Source organism: Gobius niger (genome assembly GCF_951799975.1).
Source record: "Gobius niger genome assembly, chromosome: 3".
Taxonomy (NCBI): Eukaryota; Metazoa; Chordata; class Actinopteri; order Gobiiformes; family Gobiidae; genus Gobius; species Gobius niger.
In genome coordinates, this window is record NC_136854.1 from 35,577,761 (window position 1) to 35,601,682 (window position 23,922).

The window sequence follows — 23,922 nt, forward strand, 5'->3', positions numbered from 1 at the left end:
TTACTCAAAAAACCTTGTTGATTTACAGTGTCTCTTTGGGCCAAAAGCAATATACTCGACTCTAAACCACTCATCGCCTGTATATTACAGACAGACATTATTACAAGCCTGGAACAGGGACAAATGTGATCTTGACTCAACTCTGTGGCCTTGGAAGTTATGAAAGGCCGTCTATAAACAAACATGTACACTACTAAATTGCTATGACAGCAAACTCTTCAATCACAACTTTGTACCTTTTGCAAAAATGTCTGTGGGTTTAATCAAATTATCTGTCATGACGGACGAATCCAGAGCAGTCAGATTCTTTCACAACTTTACTTTTACAAAATACTCGCGGGCAGGGGATACTACACAGTAATAAAAAAGGCGTACATGACCGTAGCCTATTCATACGCTCCACACTAAAGGAAAATGAAAAGTTGGACAAAGAGCACTGAAACACTGGATTGCTCTTAATTCAACTAAACACTTGAAGGAGCGACCTGCAGAGTCATTTGGACCGGCCTAAGAGGAGGAGGGTCTCCCCAGTCCACAGATCTAACACTCGGAGAGGCTTCCTGCGCGGTGGAACACTTCACTTCTGATGAAAGAGGGCGAGCGGTTTTGATGTTCCTTGAAACAGCTGAGAACAGACACAGGGAAAGTTTCACGAGCCTTACACCGGGAAAGAAGACCGTTTCCTGCTCAGAGGTGTTTCCCTAGGTTTTTCAACTTTCCAGTTTTATAACTTTATATGACATTTGTATTCGCCATTTCTACAGTATGGATCAATGTTCAGTAGTTCACTCATTCAATTCAAAGATGTGTCAAAAAAGGGTCTGTTACAATAAACTGGAAAGGCACAACCATGAGGATTTGTGTGCACTTTTATGACAGGATTTGTGAGGTTTGATTGTGTGCCACTTGATATGTCGTAGGGCTGGCCGATATTTTTACTCGATTTTAATAAACTTTATTGGAAATAAACGTTAAAAAAAGTAGCCTGATCTTTAATATGAAGAAAATTTCTCATTGATATTTCATAATACAGTTACAATTAGGCCCATTAAGAAAACATAACCCTTTGTTTAAAAATGGTTATTTCTGTTTAAGATATTCCTCGTCTGCTCTCAAAAGTAAAACCTCTTAATAAGCCATGGAGTTTTTAAAAGTGTTTTAGTGTTATCGTCTTCATGCCTCTGCTGTGATTGACAACCGTCTCCATGGAGACTCAAGGGAAAGGGGCGGAGTTAAATGGTCGGCTCAGAGCAGAGAGAAAGGCACAGGAGCAGACCGGAGGAAAAGTGGGAAACTGTGTTTTAGCGGCAGAAAACTCCACCGCGTCCTCTTAAAACACAACATGCGACCTTTGTGAAGCAGCAGATCGTCTGAAAGTCGCTGCTTCTCCGCTGGAGTCATTTCTGGAGCGTGGAGCGTCGGACTCAATTTTACGATTTAGCCATTTTCAAAATCGTCTGTTCAATTAATTGAATTCATTCAATTTATCGCACAGCCATAATATGTAGACACAATTAATACGTTGTAAAAGCTGCAAACATCTGCAGAGAACTATGTATCTTCTACAAATATGCTCTGGTTTAGCAGTTACACGGTTTAAGCAGGTGAAAGAAAGACTTCTTTAATACTAGTGCTGGGTACAGTTAAACAATACCGGTGTGGTATAAAAGTTTACGTACTAAAGGTATCGCATAAACAAAAGTATCGAAAGCAGGTACAGAGAAAAAATATATATTTTTAGTGACTAAGTTCGGATGCCTGTTGCTTCAGGGACTGCATTTGTTACTTAGTTGTTTAAGCTCGAATAAATTATACAAATTTAAAAGAAACAGTCTTGAATGATGAACAATGAAATAAATGTACATTATTGTTCTGTTTTATGGTTCTAGATGACAAATGTTTTATGGGTATGGGCATCAAAAAAATTATTGTTCAGGTATTGAAAACAAAGCATTGTAAAAGTACTGGTACGGGGGGAAAAACATTAACAGTGCCCAGCCCTATTTAATGCCCTGAGAAAACCTTGAGTTAAGACTCCAGTCCTCATCCACAGGCTCGCGCTGCTTGCCATGTTTAAAAAGTGAGAACTGAATCATAAGTTGCAAATCCAACTGCAAGACACTAAATCTCTCAGCTCTAAAACCAAACACAAATTCATTGCATGTGGTCCTTTAGCCTCTATGATTTGTATGCCGCATGTGCATTGGGCTCATTCTCCATCAGCTCTTTGATGTATCCGCTACAATAACACTGTGCCGACAGACACTGATATTTCAAAGGTACAACGCAAACTCTATTGGGAAAAACACAGGCAGATTTGGACTTTAACTTCGAAAGCTAAACCGACAGCGAACCTCAGGGACGTGTTTATGCGACGTCCAAAGACAGAGGAAGATGTTGCTGTCACAAGAGGCGACATGACAGCTTGACATCATTGAGAAAATGCTATCATTATCTTAAACAAGCTCTGTTTTTGGACGTCATTCTTCAGAAGATTTGTTTCCCCTTGAAGGCTATTTCCTATATCCTTTTGGCTGATACATATACAAAAACCTGCACTTCCTGTCCCTGTCAGCCACACTTCAGTGACTTCAATGGGCAATGAGGCTCTTACCAAGGGAAGCAATGACAAATGCACTTGGAGCAGATTTTTGGGGGGGGTTTCATAGTGTACGAATTCTGTTCATAACTTCAAATCATAATAACGCAGCCCAAGAAGTGACTTCCTGTTTCGATCCAGCACGCCAAAATAAAAGCACACAGCTCTTCTCATCGATTAGTTCAGCTGTACTTGCAACATGACAAGAATATAATTAAATACACACATTTGAAGTGTTGGGTCTGTTAATAGTCAGGCAGAAAGAAAGTTGAAATGAACTGCTGAAATAATGAATAAGATGATGCTTTTATTTTGGCGTGCTGGATCGAAACAGGAAGTCACTTCTTGGGCGGCGTTGTTATGATTTGAAGTTATGCACAGAGTCAATTGAAACAAGTTAACCTCTTAACTTTAACTGAGCATAATTTCTCCAGTTCGGCTTTACCCAAATCTAAAAGCTTCTCGACTGGACCTTGCAGCCTCAAGGCCAGTGTAACGACTCATTTGAAAACTAAGACCTACAAAACTGATCCAAGATATTTCTTTTTGTTGTTGTCACTATTTCGTCACTTTTCTGTCACGTTTTTGTTGCTTTTTCATCAGTTTTTCGTTGCCTCTTTGGTCACATTTTTGTAAAAAAAAAAAAAAGTGCATTTTCATTCTTGTTTGCATCTCGTTTTCACTGCTATTTTGACTCTTGTGCTCCATTAAAGGACCTATAACTGATTTCACTTCTAGAAATAGAATGACATTTATTTTGGTCTCCTTAAGTATATTGTAAACTCAAACATTTACAATATACAGCATCAACTTATAAAACATTTGTATCAATTTTATGCACTTTCAGGCTACTTTCATAACATTTTTGTGAAAGTGACCCTGAAAAGTGACCCTGCAAGTTGTGAAATATGCCAATAAACTTGTCCCTCTGAAGAATTTGGATGCTACAAATAAATAAGGAAAGTTATGCACGAGTTTGGATCACAACCAACATTTTAATTTAGTGGCTTCCCCTTTCATATGTTTGCAATTAAAAAGTCAGGTATAGGGCCTTTAAAGGGACTATGCAGAGTTATTAAGTATTTTCCTACCCGTACATGTTCCAGCAATGTCCTAATGTGTAGAATGAGCTCAGACCTTTTTCACCACAACTGCCTCTAAAATCCTGTCACTCAAAAGGTTGTTAACTCGGATACGAAGTGCCGTCATGAATGAGCTTAATATAGAGACTGCAGTTACGTGTAAGACCTGAGGTGGCAGTAGTGAGTATAAAATGAACAACTTGCCTCTAGCACCTTAAAGGTAGGGGTTAAGAGGTTAAACAAAACTCAGAGCTTCAAGATCTCATAACCTCAATATGCAATAACAGGATGATTAGTGCGATATTTTACCAAACGATTTCCTCACAGTACATCCCTCAAATCATCCTTCAAATCATCCCTCAAAGATTATTTGCCGATATATTCTGCAGCCCTACAGAGTTCAGCGCTTTGTGGAAGCGATTCCCTTTAATAAAACCAGCCAGACACGACCTTTACTCATAGCCAAGATGCAAGCCTTTAAATGAGTCATAGCGTTGCCCACCAGGGTGCAGTGAAGAAAGACTAGACTAACAATTATAAAGGAGGCTGTTAATCACGCTTACAATGAAGAAGCCAGAGACACCGAGATAATTAACATCCGTAAACAAACGGCACCAATGAAATTATTTGTCTCCCGTCCACTGAAGACTATTTAATATGCGTTTGATATCAGTTTGCATGACAATAATAGCATTAAATAAGCGAGCAGTGTGGTTTTCAGAGTGCGGCAGCAAACAGATTGGGTCCAACATGTCTCTTTTTTACATTATGCACCGGCTTATTCCAAATATTGTTTCAAAATCAAGTTCACTGCGGTCGGTCCCAGGAAATTTACTGCCCGGGAAGCAGAAAACATGCTGTGGAGGCACTTGGACAGACACAGGATAATAATTTATTCATCCCAACACTCTGAAACAGGTGGATCTGGGGGTGTCCGCTTCCCACTGAGCGCTTTAACAGGAACAACAAGCCACAAAACAGGGAGCGGTGTTTTCTTCGCAGGAGAGTCAGAGTAATCTTTGACAGAAGGCATATGCTGCACTGAAGCTCCCTTATAAGGTTTTAAGATTGTAAACAGTTATTGAGTTTCATTTATTGCATATCCTTATACAAAGCTATGGCAATGGTTCGTTGGTTTATTAGTAATTCACAAGATAAGATTATTTACTTACAGTGTTGGGCAAATTACATTGAAATCATAATATATTCTGTATTAGTAGTTACAGCTTTAAAATGTAGCATGTTTGTATTAGATATTATCATTTGACAAATGTAGCTGGGTTACACTACTTTGAGTTACTTTTGGCAAAATACAAACTGTAAAGAGTGCAGTCCTTCCTTTTCCTTCGTTTTCACCCATTCTCTTGTGTTTTGTTTTGTTTTGACGACATTAACTACACGCAACTTCAGATATTCTCCACCAGTGTCCAACTTGATTCGTTGCTGCATTTTATTTGGGGGGAGTTTGGCCTTTCAATACAAACCATTTGTAACTCAAGTTACTTAAATTGTAATGACTAATACATTCCCGTATTTTGTTCCAATAATATGTTATATTCCTCAGTTACTGAAAAAAGAAATATATTTCTGTAACTCATTACTTCTGTAATATGTGACCCCAACACTGTTGACATATTAGGCTGAGTTCTTGAAGGAAATGTGGTGCCAATTTTTGCTACTGTTTAAAGATGGTCTGAAAGTTTAAATGCTTCCATCCATCTATCCATCCATTTTCTTCCGCTTTATCCGGGGCCGGGTCGCGGGGGCAGCAGTCTCAGCAGAGATGCCCAGACTTCCCGATCCACGCACACCTCCAGCTGTTCTGGGGGGACCCCGAGGCGACACCAGGCCAGCTCGGAGACATAGTCCCACCAGCGTGTCCTGGGGCTTCCATGAGGCCTTGTCCCACGAGGACATGCCTGGAACACCCCCCGCGGGAGGTTTAAGTTTAAATGCTTATTTTGTACAATTGGCCAACTGGGCCTACAATTTGTTGTAACGCGACAATTTTATTTTGCTAGTAGTAAAACGCAATTTGTTTTGTCCTTTTTTAGTATATTCTAAACTCAAAACCATTATGCATCTAATCATAAAGCATTTGTGTAAATGTCATGAATTTGTAGACTAGATTTCTAGCATTTTTGTGAGAGTGACCCTGAAATGTGACCCTGCCAGTTTTGACATGTGCCTATAAAGTCAGCCTTGTGAAGAAATGGGATGTTACAAATATGTCAGGTACAGTGCCTTTAAAGCACATCTGACACATTAGACACAAGTTTTGCTAAAACATAGTTGACACAATTACATTTAAGATTTTGCTAAAGATCGTGCCCAGTTTTCTTTAGTTTGGCCATTGTTGTGATGTTTATAGTTTCACTTCCTTGTTGGACACCGACAGGAAGTGACATAGATGAAGGAAAACAATTTTAAACTGTTGCCGTGCCGACCATGTTGAGACAATGGGAAATGAGTGAAACTGCTACATAACTTAACCTCTATGTCACTTCCTGTCAGCAGCTTAAAAATCAAATAAAAATAACATTTCTGCCCAAGGTTTCTTTATTAAATTGCTGCTTCACTGAAAAAAAAAGATAATTAAGCAAATGATGAACTTGCAACGGATGTTCTGCATCCATAAGTTCTATTTTCAAAAGCATTAAAACCTGTCAAATGTACTAAGTCCCTCCCTTGAATCAGAATCCCCGGTTCCATAACTCTGATCAATGAGACGAGCTTTTCTGAGAAGTGGCCGATCAATCATGTGCACAGGGAACAAGGACAGGCTTCCAGGTCCAATCAGGAGGGAGGGAGCTTGATTGTTTACTTTTACATTATGCTGTCACTATCACTTTAATTAATTTGGATTCTGAATATCCAACTGGAAAAAATCATCAGTATTCAGAAGGTTCAATCACTCAAAACCTTTAAATCTCATCAAACTAATGACAAATTAGTAAAGGCTAAACAGAATTCCATTTAATACTTGTATTATAGACATTAAAGATTTCCAATACAATCACAGGACAGACGAGCGTTACGCGTTAGTAGACGGATGGACATGAGCGCACTGGCAGATCGATGGCGTGGTTATTTTGTTTGCCTAAAGTCAGTTTGACCTATAGGAAAGGCTGATTGACATGAGGAGTGCGGGAGAGTGAGATGCACTTGTAGGACGTAGATCTGAGCGCAGCCGTCTTCCTGTTGGGCCATGTGGTTATAATTGGTAACTCCCTGGTCAGATGTCATTAATTTCAGTAACACTGACTTCAGGGGACTTCCCAGCATTCACCTCTGTGCCCAAAGCGCCACATGCTTAGCCTAGCCTATCAACTCACTGCGTGAATGAATGGTTAGCAAAGACTTCATCTGTAAAAACTGTGATATAGGTGGAAGCTCGCAGCAATATCTTAAAATCAGGTTAATAGTACGTGGCATGATGGCAGATGACTATACGCCGGGGTGGGCAAGTTTGCGTTGAGGTGGGCCGATTTTCATCATCGCCAAAACACCAAGGGCTGAACCTCAACATTGTAGCCCAAAGGAAAGACTTTTTTTTCCAAAGTTTTTTTGCCAAAGTTTTACATCAGTGGTTCCCAAGTCGGGACCCAACGTTATCCTCGGATGACAGGCCCAAATAACCCAAATAAAACCTACATTTGTTGTATATCATACAAAATATTGTGTTTTTATTGAACAAGCAGTAGATATGCCTTTAAATCTGAAATTCCATGCAGTTCCATGCAGGGAAAATATTGAAAAAAAAGTTTCCTCCAGTCCCACTGAAAAGGTTCCGTGACCCACTTTTGGGTCATGATCCACCAGTTGAGAATCACTATTTTATGTTACCTACTGTAGGACCAAGTAGGATATTCTGCCTGGGCATTTTTAATATACTGACACTATTTCTTGCATTTTTAGAGTACTGTAGAAGGAATTTGATCTCTTATTTGCATAATAATGTTTCTCAAAACAATCTTGAGGGCCAGAGGTTCTGTGCTGGAGGGCCGGATTTGGCCCGCAGGCCTGACGTTACCTACCCCTGCTATACGCTATGGAAATGTCCAAATCAAGGGCCCCCAAACAGAGCATGAGAGCTATTATTCAATGTGCAAATGCCTTATTAATAGGTTAAGTGAGAAAATTCAACAAAGTTTCATCATTCATCAAATATAATAAATAAACCAAATGAGACTTGCTGCCCCTGGGCCCCCATTAGGATCAAGACGCCACGTTGACGACCCCCGGGCTAAAACCACTTTTAATCTGGCCTCAAGAGCTCTGCAAATTATGCTAAGAATAGGTTTTATTGGGGTGTAACAAGAGTTTAAGTCTAAATTTCTTAATATAAGCTCTGTGGCGCGTGTCAGACGTGCGTGCATGCACCTAACAGAGCGCATGTGCATCATCATCACCCATAGTGCTACATTGAAGGCTGTAGGCAAAGCAACATCCTCCAAAAACACGGGTCTTTGCAAAAATGTCTGCTGCTGATGATGGCCAGGCTGCGGTTAAGTATAGGTGGCACAAACAAATTCGTAAGATCCAAACTTGGTCAGAATCCGCCTCAAAACTTCCAAAAAAGTACAAGCAGAACGTCATCGGGGAACAGCCCAAACACAAGTCACAAATCAAATGAGCTGCTGTTTTAACTCCCTATGGAAATCGAAACTGAAACTTATCAATCAACGAACACATGGTCCACACACAACGCTGCTTTTTGTTCTTTTAACTTTAGAGCACTACGTTTTCTATTTTGTTTTGTATTGTGAGCTCAGGGGCATATTTTATTGAAAAGCAGCTTTTATAAATTGGAAAGTATTGTCAATTTATTAATAAAATTACAAATAAGGTCATACTGCCTTTGCGATGCCCAATCCCGTCAGACCTTGGAAGCTAAGAAGGTAAGGGCCTGGTCGGTACTTGGATGGGAGACCGTTTAGTAACACCAGGAAGCCTAGCGAATGTAGTGAGTGAGTGAGTGGTGGTGGTCGGAGGGGCCGATGGCGCAGACTGGTTGACTCGCTTCATGGTTGCCTCGCTTCCTGGTCTACCCCAGGGCAGCTGTGACCACCACCAAGTATGGAGTGAATGAATAATGCAATGTAAAGAGTCTTTGAGTGTCCAGAAAAGCGCTATATAAAACCGATGCATCATTATTATATTATTATTATAAATAGGCCACTGCCTAATAATGAACATCTAGACTATCTTACTTGAAAGCTGACTTAATAGCCATTTATATTGCATTTGCACAGTGACGCACCGAACCGAACCATAAGAGATTACAAATATATTTTAGCTTAGTAGATCATGCTGAAAATTAGGGCTGTGCAATTAATCGAAATTCGATTACGATTTCGATTACAACAGTAAACTATTACAAAATTAGCATAATCGCAAAAAAATATTATTTTAATTAAAATAAAATGTTCAAATTTTTTTTTTTTTTCACTTTTTTTTGTTGCAAAGCAGACTTGCGTTATTTCAGGTCGCTGGGATTATTTTCCCTTCGCTTTTCACGTTCCATGGCTCGTGCTTTTGTCTGACATAAAACCAAACAGCGCTGTGTGATGATGTCATCAGGCCGCACTGCTTTGTTTACTTGTGCAGGTGTGAGGGCTGGCCAGCAGGGGGCAGGTGTGAAACAGAGACCTCTCCTTAATCAAGGCGTACTTGAAATCATTTGTACTTTTATGACTGTTCAGAAAACATAAAATATCATCATAGTGTTTTGATTAATAAATAAAAAAAATAAAGATAGACTTTTTTTTAAAGGCAACAAATAATCGTTTGAATAATCGTGATTTCAATGACGACAAAAATAATCGTGATTATTATTTTTTCAATAATCGAGCAGCCCTACTGAAAATGAATAATAACTGCTTTTACCATAGCAGCAAACTATTAGATCCTGTGTGGAGAACATTAATTGCATTGTTCTACATCTAATTTTTTTTGCCATCATGAAAGCTTGTGTTAAGCAGTGGCTTGGATAAAAAAAATCATTGCAATCAGCACAGCATAAGTGGTTTTAATGCTTTTTGATGGCTACATTACAGCATACAACCTTACTCAAGTCATCATCAGACATACTGTACAGCGGGGAAAGTATTGAAGGCCTCATCTTTCTCAGACTTTTATCAGCAAAGTCGTGTGTTTGATTTTTAACATTAGTCAGACACTCTTAGATTAAGAAAGTTAAAGAGTGAATGTGAAGGAAAGATCAAAGTTACTCATAAAAAGTCCTTGTAAACTCTTTGCAAATACAGCCACTATTTCCTCTGCACTAATTGCACCAAAACAGGAAAAGGATCCGACTGCCTTTTCAACACAATCGACTTGATGAAACTATCCTCCCCCTTAACAACTGTATAAATGTCACTCGTATGAATCAGATTGTGAGGTTAACAAGGCCGGTGCTGTTACTAAAGCCAACCTGTTGCCAACACTCAATACAGTAATTATTTATAGCGCCTACAAAGACTCTCCGTGTCCAAAATCTATTCTGCGGGCAGTGAAGTGTGCACATTGATTTCACTAATGATGCAGACGATAAAGAGGAGCAGACCCACCGCCCCAGTTCAACATTATTACAATGAGCTTTGATACTGATCTATTATTGATTTCATTACTCAGAAGAGGCAAAAATCACAAAGGCAATAAGCAGAAAGAGGAGGAAATGTTATTGCCGGCACACTTTGCACAGTGATCGGGGCACTGTACTGCGCAGAAACGGGTTTAGTGGATTTCTTTGGTAATAATAAATTTGTCATATTTGATACCAGACTCTATTGATAGGGAGAGGTTTGAGGAAAATCTTTTTATCCACATTTGGGACTGGTACCTCCACATTATTTATCCATCAAACATAACCGGATGGAATTCTCTATAATGCTCCAATCGTCCCCTTGCCGTAAATATCCTGTCTTTCCGCTGTTGGATCAATTGTCCTTCAACAGGACGAGGCAGCAGCACCTGAAAGTGTGGCTCAGCAGCACTATTCCTGTTTGCACCGGGACAAACGTGCCGGTGACGGAGCGGACAGAGACTCAGTGATCCATCACGTCTACGTCAAAGCGCTCTGACGTCAGTTTCACACAAACGGGGGACTGACAATTAGAATGGAAAGGAAAAACTTCGAAGGTGGATCCGACTTTGTGAACCAAAGCACATTTTGAAGGATATTATGAGGACAGTTACTTATGGGAAAAGTAAGAAATGAGTAGGCCGTCTTTGGTAAAAGCAGATGATTCTCAGAATAAAGGGGAAATAGAAGAGAAACAGAAAATAGTTTATGTACATGTGTGACATTGTGGTTGCAAATAATACTGTAATAATATTTTTTTTTTTAAATCACAAATGCCAATAAAGAGGTTTGTTGCAGTTCTTAACATTATCACAGTTTTCCTATTTTCAAGCAGGGAGCACCGTTAAGGAAAAGAGTATGATTATCTAATAGGGCTGGGTAAAAATATATGCGTATCGTATCGTATCTCAATGCTTTTTTTAAAACCAGCACTAAGTAACTTGTTCACCAAATAAATCCTTGTCGTCGTCTGTCTGGGAGTAATACAAGCGTTAAAGGGATGATTGGGGGGTTTTTCATCTCCCCCTGATGTCTCTGGCCAGAAAACTACACTTGCAACTACGTTGCCTCCGGGTCGGAGCCACAAATACACACTAATAGAACCACGAAGAAGAAGCTAACAGGCTAACGGCAAAGCTAACTGCGGGCTAGAACCTCTTAAACAGTATACAGCCAAGTTTGAGTGAAAAAGATTATCTCCATTGCAGTGGCGTTTATGGCCTCTACTTCTTCTTACTTAGTGCTACTTTAAAATGTGTTAAAATGTGTTTCAAAATGTTTTTCTCAACTTGTGACTGATGACTGATGACTTTATATTGAATATAACCTTTGGAAACTCAACTTCTGCTTTCTTACTCAATTCATTCAGGGTTAAGTGTTGCAGTTTGTTACAATGACATGTATCTGTATCAGGATATATTGCATCGCAACAAAAATGCATCGTCCCAGCGATGAAAGTAAAGAATTACAAAAACTAACATCTGGCTGTTTCAGTGGAAAAGTAAATCCATGACAAATGTGCTTATCTTATCAGGCTGAAGTTCACCTTTGTTTGCTAACACTAGCATGACCTCATGCTCATTATAGCATGGGTATTTGAGCATGATGTGGAGAAACATGAGGAAATAAAAGACTGAAATATCTGTTAAAATAATAAAAATACAAATAAATTCTTGGGGATTTCCCAGAATCCCCTGCTCAGTCAATAGAATTATCACCAACACCATTAGTACAAATTGATGCTCAAGTTTGGGTCATCAACAGCATAATCCCACATTTTAACAAAAAGAAGTTCAGCCCATCGTCAAACTAAACTGTCTATAATGATCAAAGCGGCTGACAGTAAAAGCTTGTGTCCGCGTCTGACCTTGTACTGCATGATAATAGTGATAACCATTTCACTATCGGGCAGCTCTTATCGCAGATGTGTGGCAGGTGCAGAAACTGAAGACTCTGGATCGAGCCAATAGAGTTTTCAGACGTCAAAAACACGCAAGTCAAAGTCACAAACTACAAGGGCAAAGCGGTCCGGTGACGGCAGATTGATTTGTGCTCCTCCCGTGTTTCTGGTTCAAGTGCTCGGGGACACTCTGTGTGTTTTCAAGAGCAAAAACTCAGATTTCCCACAGTGCACCACATCTTTCACGGCCCACTGGAACGCCTCACGCTGCTCTTTTGAGCTTTTCACTATCTCACTTCTCTGCTGTAACGGATTCTATTGTATTCAGATCCAGCATCAATATCAATATCTTTTTAATTAAACCTGTACATCTATTAACAAATGATTGAATATTATTGATGCAGATTGAGGACAGGACACTCACATGATATAGTTATCTGAACTGTTTAGTTTGTTGTTTATGCTTCATGTAGCTAACAATCAGTGTGCATACCGTACACGTATTCAGTCTGTTGTATTTTCTTCATTAGGCATTTTTTGGCTGGTGCATCTTATACTACGGAACGAGTCCGGAAAATACAGTAATTCAATTTTACTGCGAGAGTCCCATGGTCTTTAGTGTCCACATTTTTTGGGAACCCCTTCATTTATAGAAGACATGGAAGTCTGGGGATCCACACACACCTCCTTCAGCTGTTCTGGGGGCAGCCCCGAGGCGACACCAGGTCAGCTCGGAGACATAGTCCAACCAGCGTGTCCTGGGTCTTCCACAAGGCCTCCTCCCAATAGGACATGCCTGGAACATCTCCCGAGGGAGGCGACCAGGAGGCATCCGGAACAGATGCCCGAGCCACCTCAGCTGGCTCCTTTCGACGTGAAGAAGCAGCGTCTCTACTCCGAGCTCCTCCCGGGTAACTGAGCTCCTCACCCGATCTCGAAGGGTGCGCCCAGCCACCCCTTCGAAGGAAACTCATTTCAGCCGCTTGTATTCGCGGTCTTGTCCTTTCGGTCATTACCCAAATCTCATGACCATAGGTGAGGGTGGGAACGTAGATTGATCGGTAAATCGAGAGCTCCCTCTTCACCACGACAGACCGATACAGCGACCGCATCACTGCTGACGCCGCACCGATCCGTCTATCGATCTCACACTCCATCCGTCCCTCACTCGTGAACAAGACCCCGAGATACTTGAACTCCTCCACTGAATGAGATTATTATTGAGATAATTAACCTTGGCCCATAACTATTCAATACAATGATTTGTGTTAAAGGTCACCACGTACAGCACAATCTCTCCTTAGACTCTGAGCCCAGCACATACGAGTGCATGAGTCTACTGTGCAAAAATGCTGCTGGCTATAATAATGTTACCCGTTTCATTTGGTACGACTTTCTGATAAAAAAAAATCCCAATTCCAGCCGGACATTATTGCCCCTTTTAAATCAATACTACATTCACTTTTAATGATGTCGTCTTATTCAACATTTCCCTGAAGCTCGACACTCTGCGAACACTCGGCGTAATTCTCGAGAGCCGTGGACAGCGGCGAGATGTTAAAATTTCATTCGGGTGTATTTACTGAGGAGACGTGGAGCTGGTCGGGGTTATATATGACTATGAAGCGGCAGCCATCATTACAGTGGTGGCTCTGTGAAGCCGGGAGCCAGTGAAATAATCAGGTTGGTGGCACCACAGTGGATCAAACGACAGCTTTATGAGAGGTGAAGGCACTGGAACACGGTGTAGTTCATTCATGAGGAGAGCTTTGAGGTTCCCCTGTCAGAGTGTGGCTTCGAGCAGAATCAAATGAATTGGAGTTGTGATAAAAAATGGGGATGGTGATTTAGCACCGAGCCCCGGCTCTTAGAGTCTTGTCAAATGGAGTCATTAGAAAGAAGTAGGCTTACAGGAGCACTGTGTTATTATATATTAGGAAAAGAGCATGTGGGAAAGGTGGGTTGAATTCTGGAAGCAATATAAATCTGCACATTATTACTGTGAACTCAAATCACTTATGTTGGAAAAGTCTACAGGAGGATGTGAGAGACGCCTCAACTCAATACAGGCTGAAAACAGTTCCTTTTACCCGTGACAACTGAAAATATTTTACTGCTTCTTTCCTGTTACTGTAATTAATACATTTTTATGTTAATGTTTAAAGGATTGATTTAATCTGCATTCTTGTAATTTTATGTAACTGCACTTTGAATTAGGGATGGGACGATAATGAAATTTGGAGTCATGATTATCTTGGCCAAAAAAATTGAAAAAAACAAAAAAAAAACACTGAAACTGCAGAAATGATGGGGATTGAATTGACACAGACATTTATATGGCTAGTCTGGCGTTATAAGTGATTTGCCTTGGGTGCACTGTGGAGTGTGGACTGTTTTTAATGCAGGCTAGCTGATACCGTAGAAATGCACTAGCCTTGCACTAACCTAGCACCGCAAAACTCTTCAAACATAAGAACTGCATGAATTACAAAAAAGTGTATCTACAGAAATCAGCAACACTCTGGATAACTAGGAAATGAGGCCCTATGTCAAACATCCTGAAATATCCCTTTAAGTTGGGAAAGTAAGAGGTTAAACAACTTAAAGGAACTTCTATAACTTACTGCAGTGTTTCCCAACCAGGGGTACGGGGACACTTGGGGGTACTCGAGGACCTAGCAGGGGGTACTTGGAACTATTTCAGATTGAAAAAAGGGGAAAATGTAACATCATTTTTATAGAAAAAAAGCTACATTTTTCAGCAGAATGTGTTGCTTTGGGAGAATTTTAGGTTTATTTTGACTGCAACATTGTCCTTTTTCTTACAAATACACTTTTAAGTATTTATTTTCTAAATAAACTAACACTCTTGAGGTAGGGGGTACATGGTTGACCACTGAAAGGCCAAAGGTGTACGAAAGACAAAAAAACATTGGGAACCACTGACTTACTGCATGAAAAGTTGGCACAGATGGTTAATATCAGGGTTTTTAGTTTTAATCTCATATGAAAAATAGTAATAGTATAATAGTGTCCCGATATTGATCTGATGATAACAATGGGTTTTACATTAAAACACATCGAAACTTAAACCATAATCTCTCTTGTTGCTCAACTGCTCATCTAATCTATCTGCTAATCTAACCACTTGATGAGCATAAAAACTAAAAAGATAAAGGATTAAAAAGTTGTTGTTTTTTAAGGAATGTAAGGATTGATGCCTAGACATGATCAATCCTTTTGATTCCGCCTCCTGCATCAAAATATCAATATTCTGTTATCAATCCACCCAATTCCTCGAAGGCGGGTTTTAAAAATGCCACGCATGATAACAGCACAGTGTCTGGGATTTCTTGCTTTGGGCTTCCTGACTTTTGACCTTCTTCCTCAATGCGGTAACAACTTGTGCCTGATAAAGCGACTCTGCTGATCCACTGAGACTGTGTCATTATCGTGAAATCAGCGTTCGTGTGCTAACATGAGAAGACATGTGACAGATTACGCCGTTATTGGTTAAGCGTGACTGATTGTTCTCTGCAAAAAGCACAGAAATGTAACATGGCGACGAGCAACCAGACAGTTCAGAAGGAATGAGTGGAATCTCTCATAACCCATAACAGAAGGACAGACACTTATGCAAGACAAGATTATCCAAGAAAATCGATAACACAATAACCTCAAGATACTTTCAGTTAACACAATACCCCAGTTCCATTTTTGGTCCGGAGTCTTTAGTGGACATTACAGGGCAAATAGTCACATTTATATAGCGCCTTTCTACCTGCTTTAGGCACTCAAAGCGCTTTACATCAAGGAACCACCCAAACATTCACACTCCCATTCACATACCAGAGCATGCAGACACTGGAGGTAAGGAGGGTGAAGTGTCTTGCCTAAGGACATAACGACAGTGTGCACCTGCGGGATTCACGAACACAAAGCCACGACCCTGAGATTGGAGCGGTGTTCCTCGTACAGCCGTCCTAACCACTCGACAACTGGCTGCACAAGTATCTCACAAATCTTAATGTAGAACAAAACCACCTACACAGATTTTTTTCCTGTTACGCCATTTGTGATTCAGATACTTCCTTATTTTCAAATTGCACTCACCATTTTAATCCAATATACATTTTTCGCAATAGTCCTTATATTACAGCATCTGAGACTAAACCACCATCCTTGTATTTCAGCTGTAGGCACCGTCATAATGTTCGCCACATGCTAGTTATGGTCATGATTAAAGGCACACTGCGTAACATTTTGGGCTATACTGTTGCCATCAACACAAAAGATGCTCCTAATGACCAGCTCAACACAGAAAATGCTATTACCGCAGTGGGTTATCAAAGAATGGATTTGGACAAGAACCTAATTCATGTTAATCTAAAATTCTGCAGACTTTAGTCACATCTCCATCGAGATGAGCTGGAGACGCACCCACTCCCGGTAAAGTTACAGTCATGTCCTAGTAGAGCTGAGCTGCTCACAGCAAAAGCACATGTTTGTTTGTACATTTATGAGGTATTTTTCAATGATGAAAATATCTGACATAAAATAAATGCTTGTATTTCAATTTTATTTATTGTGGAAAATTGTACGCGGTGTGGCTTTAAGGCTGATGTGCTTTATTATCATTATACCACTGTACAACAAATCATATAAAGCAGGGCTTGATTTTTTTACTCAGTTTAGACGATAACGATTTGAATCGATTTGATTGGAAATACATTAAAAAGTCTCCTGATCTTTCATCTGAAGAAAAGTGCTCACAGTCCAGACCATTCATATTTAGATTCATAATGTGGTAAATGGACTCAACTTATATAGCGATTTTCTATCTTCATCAGGCCCAAAGCGCTTTACAAGAAAGGAACCAGTCACCCATTCACTCTGTCATTCATACACCAGTGTGCGCAGACACTGGAGGTAAGTACAGTTAAGTGTCTTGACTATGCCTACAATTATGCCCATTAAAAATAGTTTTAAATATTCCTTGTCTGCACGATGCATGTGAGGGGAACATGGAGTGACGGACGCAATTTTACGATTTCACCATTTTCCACATCGTCTGTTATTAAAAGCATGAATTAATCAAATTAATTCAGTGTATCGCCCAGCCCTACTGTAGAGTCAACAGTCCTGTTCCACTTTGTTTCAAGGGGCTTCTTTCTCTGGGGAAAGACGACCTTATAAAAATGACACCCAGCTCAAACCCTTTAACCTCTTTGCAAGGTCAGCACAGCTTCATCTGTGAACACTTTGAAGTCACTGTTCTCACACAAAGACTCACCCGGTCCTTCATCCTCCAGCTTTGGGCCAGAGCCTTGGAGCCCTCGATCTTCTCTGAGTGCCTTTTCTTCATGAACGCCAGCGGCAGCTTCCAGTCGTTCATGTCGGCCTCCTCTTCCTCGGCCAGAGCCAGCGCTGGCGAGTGCAGCTCAGAGTCCATTTTCATTAATGCCCTGTGGGACGTGCAAAGTTAATGGCCAGTTTTGAGAGTGTACACAGCATTGGAACACAAACCCTAATGCATCGCAATTATGTGAATATAATTATGTGATTATTATGTAATTATTATATTAATCTTTTTATTGGGACGTATTTCTTGAATATTATTCTAAACATTTTTGAGCTTTTACTGCTATAATGTGATCCATTCATTGAGAACATACTTTGTGTTTATGTTGGAGTAATCCTGCATATTCAGTCTTTCACCTCCTCCACAAGAGAAAGCTAAACACAAGAGTTACCTCTACTCTTGTTAGATCAAGAGGTGGTTCTCAAGTCCTTCACTTCACAGGAGTTTTGGTAAAAATCCAGCCTCAAATGTCCTTCTACATAAACCATTCCTTGCCCTTAGCAGGCTTCAGTTTCTTCTTGACTCAGGCATTTGCGAAAGACGAATTAGGGGTATTTTTATCTGATTCTATGTAGACAAATGTTTTGAAGAAGAAGCCTGAATTATGTTAAAGGTACACTGCGTAACATTTCAGACTAAACTGTTGCCATCAGTACAAAACATGCTCCTAATGACCAGCTCATCACAGAAAATGCTGTTACTACAGTCGGTAATCAAAGACCGGATTTGGATGAGAACCTGATCTGTTTAAATCTCAAATTCTGCTGCCTTTAGTTAGTCACATCTCCATGGAGACGAGCCGGAGACGTACCCACTCCCGGTAACATTACAGTCATGTCTTTGTAGAGCTGAGCCGCTCTCAGCAAAGGCACATGTTTGTTTGTACATTCATGAGGTATATTTCAATGATGAAAATATCTATCATATAATAAATACTTGTATTTCAATCTAATTTTGGGGGGGAAATTCTACGCTGTGTGGCTTTAAACATGTATCATATATCAAAAACGGTATTGTACATGTGAGAGTTTAGCATCATCCCAGCTTCAATGGGCTGTTTGATTCAATCTAATCTGTAAGGTTTCCTGCAAAGTTGAAGCTTATTAAAGGAACTAAAGAGCAAACTGACTACACTAACGGTGCATCAGTGCTCTTTTTTGGATAAGGTATTCATGTGGATAGAACAACATTAAAGGGGCTAGATGCAAGTAGGCCATTTTATGCTCACTACTGCCATCCCAGGTCATACATGTAACTGCACCTTCTATATTAAGCTCGTGCAAGACGGCAATTTGGACCTGAAGTAACTATTTGAGTGACAGTGCAGGATTTTAGAGGCAGTTGTGGTGAACAGGTCTAGGCTTATTCTACACATTAGGACATTGCTGGAAAATGTAGGGGGAGTAAAAGACATATTGTTAACATTTTAAACTCCGTATAGTCCCTTTAAAGGCTTAAAAGGATGGCCTTGAAGTAATAGATCTACTTTATACAAAGCTTTATTGTTATGGCAAAGTGGCCCGAGCCATGAATGTACACGGTTACAAAGTGCCTCAAATACAACATTAATAATTTAGGAATATTGTTGATCAGCAAAGCTCTCAACATCAGCGCTGTTCAAGCATAAAGTAAAACACTGAGAGGGCATTTGTTCAAATAAAGCCAAAAGTCAGCGTTAAAGGGAAGCGTGCGTGCAGCATAAAACGCCATTAAAAACAAAGACTGTTTGAGCAAAAAAAAAAAAAAAAAGATTAGTATCACTTCTGTTTCTCAGTTTCAGACACTTAGTGCAACATCAAAGAACACAGTGAAGTATTTTTAAACGCTGGAGATTCAAACATTTCAAACACAAAACACTGACAACATGACAGCAGGGAAAGACTCTGAGTTTGAATGACTGGGGCACAGCAAATGGAAGTATTGGAATCAGTAGATGCTGGAAAATATATTTGTTTATAACATATACAGGGTCAGGGATTGTCTTGGAAACCTTCAGTACAGGTCAAGCTACTCTGAACAATGATGATGCTCAGGTCTTGCAGCTAAACTCAAGTGAGCGTTTGCAAAGTCTAGCTGTGATAAAGTATATATCGATATTGTGGAGAGGTGTAGAGGGGCTGGGTGCAGTGTGTTAGTTTGTGTACCTGTATGAGTTCATGTTAACAGCCTCTGTTCACCTGGACGCCTCAGTCCGGATCTGTGCTTCTCTGGTCTCAAAAAAAGCCGGCTAGCTCCCTGTTAGCAAAGCTAGCGCGGCTAATTTGACAGCTCCGTGTTAGCGCTGTCTACCGTCAGACTGCATGTGTGAAGGCTCAAGCTAGTAAGAGCCGAGTTTCCAGCTAAGTTGCGAATCGGCACAAGCAGTGAGACAGGTGGGACAAAGCAGATGTGCAGAAATGGCGCTAGTCCGGCAGCGGAGCGTGCAGAAGCGTGCAAACCTTGGTCCTTGGTGACTGTCAGCCCGTGCCGAGCCTCTCCTCCTGCGGGCGATGACAGACAAAGTCGCGCACACTATCCGCGTCAGAAACTTGTAAGGCAGCGTCCAGAGCCGGTACAGGAGGTCAAAGCCGTCAAAGCCGAGCAGGACGGGCGCGTGTTTGCAGGGGAATCCGCGGCTCCTCTCCCCGCGGCTCTTCGCTATGGGCAGCAGCTGAGAGCGAGGCCCATCTTCACACGGACTCTCTGCCACAGCCACACGCAGCACCGGCCGCACGATCAAGCACCGGCCACCGACACTGCTCAGCTGCACGCCTGCGACACTGCGAGACAGGCTCCTGCTTTGGTTTGGGCAGAAAAACACAAGAATCCCGAGAATTTCTCTGGAGAGGCACTTCTTCAGCACTGCAACCAGGGCGCAGCCATCTTGGGGTGGACCCAGAATGCACCGTGAGCCGCAGGGCGAGCGTCAGACGTCACTTGGGACGCAGCAACGTCAAACTTGAAATGAAATTAATTGATTTATGTGGAGATATTTTTATAGTAGTTTCCCTATATTAAAATTTAAGACAATAATAAAAAAAAAAATTATGTATGTATGTATTTATGTATGTATGTATATCAGCATGGCCCCTCTACTTTCGATCACAATGGTCTCTAGGTTAGGTTAGGTTAGGTTAGGTTAGGTTAGGTTAGGTTAGGTTAGGTTAGGTTAGGTTAGGTTAGGTTAGGTTAGGTTAGGTTAGGTTAGGTTAGGTTAGGTTAATTTATTTGTACCCGTGGGTAAATTCGTTTTGCAATTCTGAGAACTAGTCGACACATTAAAACACATTTTACAAAGATAAAACATCACACATGAAAAATACAAAACTTGTAAGTGCTCCACATACTAACAGGATGTGCCTTTGGTAAAAAAAAAACTACTGAAATTTAAGCCACTTGACAGTAACAAAGATAAAAAACCCGTGTCAGGGGCAATTTGATCCCGACTTGTTCATAAAGGAAAGGGCAGCGGGAACAAAGCTTTTCTTAAAATGGTTTGTGTGGCTCATTGGCATCAAAAACCGACGCCCAGACGGAAGCAATCGAAACTCTGAGTGCAAAGGATGCTCTGAGTCTTTTGCGATGCTTCGTGCCGTCCTCTCTAACGGTCTATCATGCAGAAAGTCCAAACTGGTCTGAGGCTGGCCAATGACTTTACTTGACCACTTGACCAGCTGATTCAAGGCGTTTTTGTTTCTAACAGAAGAGCTCCCGTACCAGGCGACCAGGCAGAAAGCTAGGGTCGCTTCGATGAATGCCCGATAAAACAGTGTCATCACAGTTTTATCTACATGAAAGAAGGACAGTTTCCGAAGACAATACAGTCGTTGGTGGCCCTTTTTACAAACAGCAGCGCAGTTTTCATTAAAATTCAGTTTTAGGACGCTCTAGGATCAATTGTTTGGAAGGTTTTCACTGCTGACGGACCCTGGACCCTTGTGATCGAAAGTAAAGGCGCCATGTTGACCACTCATACAGCCAATGGGATGCCTGGCCAGCCAAACTACATGCTTTTTCAAAGATTTTTCCAAGTTATGTAGTCTAGGAGCAAGCGTGATCTCAGTGCTTTCCCGGTGGCCGTGATTGACAAACGGGATCAACCAATTAGAGAAACGCTGGATACGACGCAGGAACAAGCAGCAGGAAGCCTTTTCAAAAACATCCTTTTTCACGAGGAACGCTTTCAACTCTGTTTCTTGCACCAGTTTTAGGGATTTTATATTTTCCAAATTATTTAAAACAGACCAAAGAACAGAAGGAAACAGTGTATCAGTCAGTCATGTCATCTTTAATGTTTTGGAAGAGTTCAACAGCTTCCGTCTCTCGGTGCGATGAAGTCCCGCCTCTCGGCCCGTAACTGGACCAATAACGATCCGAAATCGGGAAATTATTGACTGTGAGCAGCTGCCCAGACGCACAAATATCTACTTTTTTTCCTGCATAAAAAGTTTACTGTTCTGATCAGTGACCATGATTCAATAAGAGTAGAGTTGACGATGGGCCTCTAGACTTAAATGGACTTTATTTTGCCCCAAAACACTTGTTGATCCTGTGTCTGTTAGAAGCAAATAGCAAATTGTTTATAGTATTATATTATATGTTTTTTGTTTGTTTTTTCATGCACACTGAATAACTAGAACTCATTGGCTTATGCAGTGTCCTGACAACAAGTGGTGTTGTGCAATATTACCAAAGTTGGTAAATATTATGCAACCTTGAAAACAGTACGCCATGACGTTAGGCTATTGATTTGAGCTGATTCACTGTTGCAGAAAATGAGCTATAATTTCCCCAATTGCCTGCTCTCCATTGTCCTTGCGGCTTCTTTTCATATTCAAATTGTTGCACACAGAGGGAGATGAAAACTAAAAGTCCATTTGAACAGCAACTGTATAGTAATTGCGAGCACACATTTCATCTATAGAGATGGGTGTAGGAATCTGGCATTACTCCTGTATACATATTCATAATAAATGATAAAGCCGTGCACAAGAATGACACATTTCCATATCTCCACCTAAAGCAAGACTGTATTTTCTTGTTCTCTTAGAGCATGGGTGACCATTTTGAGTAGTCATGTATACTTTCAATCAACTGCAGATCTATTATGTCTTGTCTCGCGGTGGGGAAAAACCAGCATGTGTATATTCTAAATTGTTTGCAAAGGTTTTCCAATCATTTGTTAATAATTTATAGACATTCTACATAGTCATTGGCTTTGTTGATAAGATAAGATAAAGATAAGATAAGATAAGATAAGACCATTGATATGTTTGTGGGTGGCTAACCAGATAGAGTGATGGTGCGCAGTGTTACTTTGCTGTTTAAACTGAAAAATGTTAGTAAACGGTGTAAAAAAAAAATCTCAATACATCCACCTCAGCAGTGTTGGGAAAGATACTTTAAAATTGTAAAACATTCTGTATTAACAGTTGCAGCTTCGAAAATGTAGTATGTTTGAATTACTTATTACTGTAATAACTTAATCCTTTACGTAGTCCGTCTGGGGGTAATACAAGTGTTGATGGGATGATTGGGGGTCTTTCATCTCCCCCGGTGTTACTAGCCAGAAAACCACAATTGCAACTTCGCTGCCACCGGGTAGGTGTCACCAATACACACTAATGGAAGCACAAAGAAGAAGCTAACAGGCTAATGGCAAAGCTAACTGTGGGCTAGCGCCGCTTAAACAGTATTTACAGCCAAGTTTGAGTGAAAAAAATGATCTCCATTGTGTAATTGGATGTACAATATCCCTCTCTCCTTTGTCTTTTCTGTTAGGGTAGTGTTTACTCTCACGGACAATTAATGAGTAAAAAAACGCAAAATGCTATGACATCTGCAGTGGCGCTTATGGCCTCTTGGGGCATGAGTTACCTAGTAACTACTGCTTTAAATTGTAATGACTAATATATTCCCGTATTTTGTTTATGTTAAGTTCCTTAGTTACTGAAAAATGTGATATATTTTTGTAACTCGTTACTCTTGTAATATGTTGCCCCCAACACTGCACCTCTCAGTCCACCTCACCTTTCCTTTGAAAACTTCACACTCATTTCTCAGACATCAGTTTGTTTTTTTAAACCTCATCCCATCTGCCCCAGAAACCCTCAGCAAACCGTTTTGCATATAGTCACCGGCAATTAATGACCCGGGCCGTGTCAACGTGTTTACCAGTGTGTTCTCGGACAACAAAGAGATCTGCTCAAAGCCTCTGATGACTTTAATCAAGCACAACACAGTCTGTCTTGAGCGACAATGGACAATGTTTGCTTCACAGGGATGACTAACCGCTCTTTCTTTTGGTTTTGCAGCTCATCAGAAAACATGAAATTGCCGGAGCAGATGGATAGGGCAGGACAATATCCCTCCTGGTGCCTTTGTCAGAGCAGTAATCATCACATTGGCCTCTTT

The 23,922-nt window shown here is 40.6% G+C and overlaps 1 protein-coding gene across 5 annotated transcripts in view; it reads right to left on the reverse strand.

Moving 5' to 3' along the window:
- The window catches only part of rptor (regulatory associated protein of MTOR, complex 1), a 298,884-nt gene extending 278,487 nt beyond the window's left edge, over window positions 1–20,397 (reverse strand). For 4 of the 5 annotated variants that reach the window (XM_079553279.1, XM_079553277.1, XM_079553278.1 and 1 more), the window contains exons 1-2: window positions 19,674–20,397; window positions 17,461–17,632 (exon numbers count right to left, since the gene is read on the reverse strand). In XM_079553279.1, the coding sequence (XP_079409405.1) occupies window positions 17,461–17,632; window positions 19,674–19,687 (186 nt within the window). In that variant the 5' untranslated portion in view covers window positions 19,688–20,397. The remainder of the gene's footprint in view (window positions 1–17,460; window positions 17,633–19,673) is intronic. The other variant, XM_079553276.1, reaches the window with a different exon arrangement.
- Window positions 20,398–23,922: the final 3,525 nt, after the last annotated feature.